Source organism: Mytilus edulis, chromosome 5 (assembly GCF_963676685.1).
Source record: "Mytilus edulis chromosome 5, xbMytEdul2.2, whole genome shotgun sequence".
NCBI classification, from domain to species: Eukaryota; Metazoa; Mollusca; class Bivalvia; order Mytilida; family Mytilidae; genus Mytilus; species Mytilus edulis.
The window spans coordinates 83969459-83977896 of NC_092348.1; the positions used below are offsets into that span (position 1 = coordinate 83969459).

At 33.4% G+C, this 8438-nt stretch overlaps 1 protein-coding gene across 2 annotated transcripts in view; it reads right to left on the minus strand.

Annotated features, from left to right (window-relative positions):
- Window positions 1-2293, minus strand: part of LOC139524660 (sortilin-related receptor-like) — an 81058-nt gene extending 78765 nt beyond the window's left edge. The window contains exon 1 of one of the 2 annotated variants that reach the window (XM_071319637.1): window positions 1908-2293. In XM_071319637.1, coding sequence (XP_071175738.1) covers window positions 1908-2177 — 270 coding nt within the window. In that variant the 5' untranslated portion in view covers window positions 2178-2293. The remainder of the gene's footprint in view (window positions 1-1907) is intronic. The other variant, XM_071319638.1, reaches the window with a different exon arrangement.
- Between the last annotated feature and the right edge of the window lie 6145 nt (window positions 2294-8438).

The window sequence follows — 8438 nt, forward strand, 5'->3', positions numbered from 1 at the left end:
AAAGTTAGGGTAGGTACAATCATGACAATGTAGGTAGGGATTTTTTTTTATTTTATGTTTTTTTTTTTACATTTAGTCTATGGGAGCAACATTCTGACTTAAACAGTGCTTAATAAAAAATGACAATAAAATCTTTAGGGTAGGCTATTTTTAAGCCGAAAAAGTAGGGACGGCAGGGTTACTGGAACCACACATATATTTTTATTTGGCCTTAAGACCATTACGGCTCCTGATGTTATGACTTTAAAGTAAACTTCTGTCTCAAGAAAAAGTTATCTGCAATGATATTCAAGAGGCAAATTTGATGCCATGGAAGTATTGTCCAAGATTATACAAGGTGTATAATTTTGTGTAAAATTGTTAATTACGTAATTAGTTGGATCTCCTGTAGTTGGTGATCGCAATACTGGTATACCAGTATTGTCCACAATACTGGTATACAAATTTTGTACCAGTATTGTAACTTTTTTATAAAAAAACAACAATACTGGTACATTACTGATATACCAGTATTGTAGTTGTATTGTTGATTATATTTTAAGGTCTATAATCATGATAATGAAAAATGAATTTTAAGCAAAATTAGATATAATGTATTGAAGATCAAAGTGAGATTAAATGAAGCCAAGCAGATTATAGGAATAGTTGTGAAATCAATTAACAACCAGTTAAAAATAATTACTATACTTATACAAATAAACCAAAGACTCTTGTAATTATCTCATAAACAATTGTTAATTATGTAAAATAATTGCTAATAATTTTATCATATTTCTATATTTTATTAAATTCAATTTAGATAAAATATATTTTTCATTATACATCATGTACATGTTACATGTATATGAGTTATTAATAAATTAAAGCAAATTATTAAATTCTAACAAATGGAAGTTTATAACAATCTTGACTGGCTATATATACAGCCCTTGCATAGTTGGTATTACATTCTAACACTAAACTCAGCATACATTGTACAAATGTTGTAAAGTATATACTTAGATCATATCCATTTGTTGGTCTTTATTTTCTTATTAATCTTTCACAATAAAAGATATCAATATCCCTTAAACATAAAAACTTGCATACTACATGTACTAAAGGAACCTGATTAACTAGTTTGTCTACATGTATATGATTGTTAAGGGTAGTTTAAGTACTGTAGTCACTTCAGAACAATATATATGGGCAATACAATTTGTAACAGATATATCTTCTGGAACAAATACTTATACATTTTTGTACTAGACAAGCACTTAACGACAGTAAGAGAGCTGTACAGGTGCTATCTGAAAAAGCTTGTAATCTAGTAAGCGTAAGAGAAAGTCCACAGAGACTTTAATACCTAAATATCAATATAGGAAGTGTGGAGGGAGGATTTGCAGAAATACCATCTTATTAAGATATAGACACTAATATATACTATGAGACTTGGAAAGAGAGAGCAGAAAGAAAACATAGAAGAAAGTAAAGAGTTTGCTAAAATGCTAACACAGTACGGTTCCCATAAGCAATGTTAAGAAAAAAACATCAGAAAATTAAAAACTTTGTTTTATGACAATCACAGTGTACCATCAATGACATCATCAGTTAAACATACAATCATTCCTTATAATTTTGTCATGCCATATGATATGTTAATTTCATTATGCATTTTTATATGTGACACCTTTTGATAAAAGATTAATTACCTGTATGTATTGTTTATTTAAGAAAAACACAATACTGGTACAATACTGGAATACAATACTGGTACAAAATTTTTATACCAGTATTGTGCACAATACTAGTATACCAGTATTGCGATCACCAACTACAGGAGATCCAATTAGTTTAACACCATTCAAATCAACTTAAGATACGTCGAGTCTACTAATAAAGAAATAAAAGAAAAAAAGAAAACCTACAACTGTACTGAAATTTGCTGCAATTGTATGCTTAGTTGTTGACCGTCGAAATAAACGATGGTTCCATGTTGAACTTTCTTTTTTAGTCAAAATTTTTGAAAGATCAGCTTCAATAATTCTGGTCCTTTCACCGAACTGATCTTCCAATTTCTGCACTGGAATGTGAAGAGTGTTTGCTTTAAGTCCATATCTTAAACTGTCAACACAAAATTGATTGTATATCACAAGTAAACATAAACTGATAAAAAGTTTGTGTACATGATCTGCCATTTTTTTGTTTATACTCTTATGAGTTATCTCCCTTCCCGGCAAAACCCAGTGTTGCGTATTCTTCTCCTGCAACAAGGAGCTCAAACACTGAGAACTGTGATGGTCGAAAATTTTATTATAAACTTTGTGCACTATTGATTAAATCTTCATATTGTTAAAAACAAAAGTTTTCTTTTACGTTAAATTGCAATTATTCTAAAAATAGATTTCTGAAAAATCATGTGACGGTGACATAAAAATAATAAAATCAAAGTGCGTAAGCTCTTTACATCTGTATTAAAATATAACAGTTGTTATCCATTCGTTTGAGCTTTTAATTTTGCCATATGCCTTCCGTTTTGATTTTTCCTCGGATTTCTGTCATTTACTTTTTACATATTTCCTAAGAACGCATATTTTTTTTTATCACACAGACTAAAAGCATTCCAAAATCTAATCATGCTTTTTGTCAGTCCGAATTACTTGAATTCCTCACGCTTGCCAGCACCTCGCGACAACTTTTCGCATGTTTACAATAACACATAGGGGGAAAACGAAATATTTAATATGACTGATGGTTTTAAAAACGCAACACTAGCAATCGGCAATCCTCGGGTTTCTCCGCTACTCTCCTTCTATCTCTTAGATGAGGTACGGAATCGACCGAGTTGTGACGAATGGCAACACTAGATTATTCTGTTCAGGTATTCCCATTTTCAAATAGGCAATTTTTGTAACATTTATGTATAATAGAGATAAATTTAACTCATTTCTTAATTCATGTTTGGAAAAAAAGTTTAGCAATTTTAAAAGTGGTTTACGTTTTAGTGCTTCAAATGTTTTTATGCAGTCGATCCTTTGGCATTCCATTATATGTAAAACATCGTTGTCATGAATCTGTCTGCCATGGCATTTGTGACATTTGTCGACTCCATTTTAAACAGTTGACTTATTGGCCTGAAAAATATCTCGCAAATGACGTTGCATTATCAAATTTTATTGGCGTTGCGTTGTCACTTTAAATTGATCTGGTCATTGATCATGGTCAGTAACAAATCTCGTCTGCCTGTACGTACCGTTGAACATCGTGAGGACCGTAAAACAAGTTTCTGACTTAAAATTGTCTGAAAAAATGCAAATTCATGTATTCCTTCCTGCCTGAAATATTCTTATGAGCTAATTCAGTTTCTTATTGCTTTGTCTCGACAATATCGAGATGCAACATTTTATTTCATGATTCAAGTGTTGGTATATATTGAAAAAAAAGTTTCAGGAAAAAAAAAATTCTTAAAAAATTATTTATGGGTTTCAAATTTTCGCTTTAAGAAATTGGTGCGACTTCAATAACCTCAGGTAAGTCAGGTATTGAATTTTCCTAACCAAAAAGAAGTATAGTAAGCATGAATAGTAATTCGATGAGGACCAATCATGATTTGGTGAAATAAATCACCAAAATGTGTGTAGCGTTGCTGAAGTCCGTCAATATAATTTTATTGTGATGGACTTCTGGCTTCTACTATTATTAAGTTATTATTTTCCTGGTTGAATGCTTCTTTTCCCAGTTATTACTACTGATAATATGAACAGCATCCCTATTTGAATTTCTGTAAATAATTGTATTAATTTAATTTGACAAAATAATGAACGAAAAAGAAATATGATATTTTAGCAACAACCTCTGCCTGAATACAGGCACATGACTTGGGACAAGCACTTTCAAAATGTAGCGGGGTTATGAAAAAAGTTTGAAGAGACGTCAACCCCCCCTTTAACTGGACAGTGGCAGGGGCATGTCCACGTAAGGGCGTAATGGGCGAACGCCCCCCTTCCCCCCAAAAAAAATCTGCTAATATTGTATTGAGTATGGCAATTTATCATATTCATTAATTAAACACATACTCTGATTTCTTTTTATAATGATCCCCCCATCCGATGAGTGACTGGGACACCTCTTTTAAACAACCAAAACGGTAAGAATATCCAAGGATTTGTATAGTGTCACTATACAAATCCTTGATATATGTATACATGAAATGGATGTTTTGTGTGACACTTCCCCAATGGCCATGCTACATCTACCCGGGGGATACTCACTATGTATATGATACCGGGGCGGGTATGTTCCGACAAACGTGGTTGCAATTTCAGCTAAATTGTCTGAAATTGGGTTTTGTTTTTTCGCCTTGCATTGGAAGGGGTCAGATTTGCCTATCTTAAACGGGGTATTATAAATGTTACACTATGTTTTCAGATAAGGGTGAATGTTTGGTACCATTAAAACGTTTAAACCTGCTGCAATTGTTTGCATTTGTCCTAAGTCAGGAATCTGATGTTCAATTATAGTTCTCGGTTGTTGATGTGGTTTATAAGTGTTTCTCGTTTCTCGTTTTTTTTTATATAGATTAGACCGTCGGTTTTCCCGTTTGAATGGTTTTACACTAGTAAATTTTAGGGCCCTTTATATCTTGCTGTTTGGTGTGAGCCAAGGCTCCGTGTTGAAGACCGTACTTTGACCTATAATGGATTACTTTTAAAAATTGTTACTTGGATGGAGAGTTATCTCATTGGCATTCATACCACATCTTTTTATATCTACTAGTTTGAAAACAACGTTCAAACCTATGATTGCGTTGGATAAAAACAGCAATGTTTTACACGTGTGCATGCGAAACCAATTTTTTGGTAAAGGGGTCTAAATACAGCACAAACAACTTTTTCCAAAAGACCAAGACAATGAAAAGGTATATTTTAACAAAACGGGTTAATCAAAAGTTCAGAAAAAGCTATCGTTAAAGATTTATTTTTTCACAGATTTTATATCCACATGTTAATCAATTATACATAATTTGAATGATCCGAAGGCAGACTATTTTTCACAAATTTGTCTATCAATACTTCATAATACAATGCTGAATTGTTGAAATCCAGGAGCTTCTGATCTTCTTCATGGACCCTATACCAGGGCAACCGGAAATACGCCTCCCGTTCTTAAAATTCTGCCCTAGGAGTATTGAAATGTAGAGAAACGCATTAAACCCTAGAATTTAGAATTTCTCGTTATTGGTCTACTGCTGGTTAGAACAATCCAATCATTTTGATATACCATAGACAATTAATGGAGAGAATTCGGCACAAAAATATCAAACCCTGACAATTTAACTATAAAATATACACGCTCCAAGTCAGGAACCGTTACATGATCTTACATTAGTGCATTTCACAATTATTTTAGGATTTTAGCCAAAAAAAGGTCCAAAACAATTTTCGCCTCGCTCTGCTCGGCCAAGATTGTATTCTACGCCCCCTCTTTCAAATATCCTGGAAACGCCCATGAGTGGTGTAACACTGCAACAAAAGAACGAACTATAAAAATCAGTATACTAGGGGTTTCTCATTATATTTCTATACAAAGCAGAACAAACACAGACCAGACGTTACAGGGTACTAATACATACCCACAGATAAATACACTAAGTACAAAAGAGTACTCGCAGTTACTGACAGACATTCAAATTAAGCCAATAACAACTAATAAAACAAATTATGCTCCTAAGACTACTACTTCGTTCACTGACAACAGCTACACATATTCAAAGTAGCTCAGCCGTTACGTTTAATAATGTTTGCGTATTGCAGTTGACTCTGGTGAACATATTAATTAAACATCGTATATCAAACAGGAAATACAATTATTAAGACAATAAAAAGTGATCCGCATACCAAGTCAAAGCGCCCTTGAAAATCGTACAAATGATAAAACCTCAACTACTTCCTGTACTTGAAGTGAAAAGCGTAATTCATTTCCTATAAAGAAAAGATAAAGTTTGACAAATGTATAACTACATTTGTATTAAAACTGAACTTAGGACAGGAAATCTATTACACGGTATACTTAATACGGAGATGTCGTAAAGGAGACAAATTCACACTATATATAAACTAGTATTTGGAAAAGGCAGACACAAAGCACAACAAAACAACTAACAAAAAGACAAAAGACACACATTATCGCCATAATAGTACACGCAGTAATAGAAAAATAAAGGCAACAGTAGTATATCGCTGTTCAAAAGACATAAATCGATTGAAAGAAACAAAAATCAGGGTAACAAACTAAAACCGAGGGAAACGGACTATGTGATAACAGCTGCATATTCCTGACTTGGTATATGAAATTTAAAGACAAAATGGTGGGTCGAAGCTTGTTTCATGTCCAAACCTCCTGCTTATATGACAATGCTAAAAGATATCGCTACAATGACAACACTACGTTACAGGCCTGCCGAATATAGCACAAACAAACAATATAACAGTACATGACAACACGTAAACCGTGTTAATGCCCATGCACGACAAAATGTGAAACAATTTACACGAAGAAACCAACGACCGAATTTAATTCTTTTAAACCAAATATGGCAAACAGAAACCAATTGGAACCACAAACATGTTGCTTTGGTTCTTATGTAAAAGGATATGTCAGATGTAGTAACTCAACAATACACACAAAAACAACTATTTCAAAAGTTTCATTTTTCATATTTAATTAGGAACAAAATAACATGGTTAAAAATCCGAAGCCGAAGAAGGATATACCTCACTATGGCCTAAAACTAGAAAAAAACCTAACACCAGCAATAAAAAAAAACCACATATAGACGAAGGACTTGTTCGCGGTGTTTGTAGCCTTGGGCTGGTCTGCTCATTTGTCGGGTTCAGGGGCGTAGCTAGGCATTCATTCAACTGTAGGCACAAATCGGCAGGGGGTCTGGGGGCCGCTTAAGGCCCCCATCAGGTCCAGGGCAGAGTCCTGATAGGGGGTTCAGGGGGGCGAAGTCCCCCGACGGAAAACGGATTTCAGCGTTTTCACTGCAAAATTTTATGCACAAAAATATTAAATTTTCTGGTCATTTAATCATGATAATTATAATATACATGATGAAAAGGTCGAAGAATTATGAATAATTTACCATAACATCTGAATGGTGAATTAAATAACGCAGTACAATTGGAAAATCAAATATTAAAAAAAATATTTACAATATGTACAGCCCATCATAGATCCGCGTATCCCTTTAATTAAGCAGTACACCCTGTTTGGTATTTTCAAATCTATTCTGTTATGATCGATATATATATACGTTTAACTTGATGGATAGTACATATTGACGATCCTTCACTAAAAAAAAAAATAGGCACGTGCACGTAAACACTGATATTATACTATATAATAACACTATCCTTTTGGCTAGAAAGACATCAACCATCAATATTTTGATTCTTAAAGCTTCACCCTAGCCACACAAACACATACACACATAGTCGATGCCTATATATAATGCAAAAGTTCTGTTCTGTTCATACTAACGTAACAAAATTCAAAAAATTCGTATTTCTTTATATCCCGCTCTACTGTAAAATCCCTACCTGCTTAGGAATTTGAATAATTGTGGTCATTACTCGTAGATCTGAGAGTACTCAAAACTACTGGAATCTAGTTGATAGATTGATTTTTAAACATCCAGTGTAAAATATTTATGCAAGTTTAGAACCAAAAAAAAAAACAAATTGATTATTTACAATAAACACAACAGGGAACATAGTCCTGTAATAGGTGTTGTACAGGACGAAGGTCTGGAAATTTGAAAATGCCATGCATTGGAAAATGAGGAATTATTGGATAGGAGCAGAAACTTTGCCTTTCAGTAGACCAACTACGAACTCCTCAAAGAGTGGCATTCTCTCTACAACTAGGCATAAGATTAAATGTCCCCATTCTGACCAAACGTGACTACGTATTTATACATCCTGCACAGCCAAACGGACGACCAACATAGGCAAGTCGGGTGAAGACAAAGTGGAAAGCTTGTTGAAAATTAACAACAACTAATTAAAAATGCATGTGTCTAAGTTGAGGTTCATTCAAGTTTTTGTTGATAGAATTGAAATGATCTGAACCAAAGTTCTAGTTTACAGTTTCTATATAAGGTACACACATAAAAAACATTCAATTCTGTCCAATGATTCATTCACTAAGGACGAGAGACTAGTATACACATGACATTCGATAATTAGAGTTGTGACAACTTCACTGGAGTTCATTTACATATAACGTTGTTTATTATTTTTTTCAATAAAAAAAATATTTGTGAAAAAATTATGTGTAGGCACGTGCCTAAAGTGCCTAACGGCAGCTACGCCCCTGGGGTTGTTATCTCTTAGCAGCATTCACGGTTTCTATTTGCAATTTTATTGTCAAAATACAGGTATGAAATTTTTATA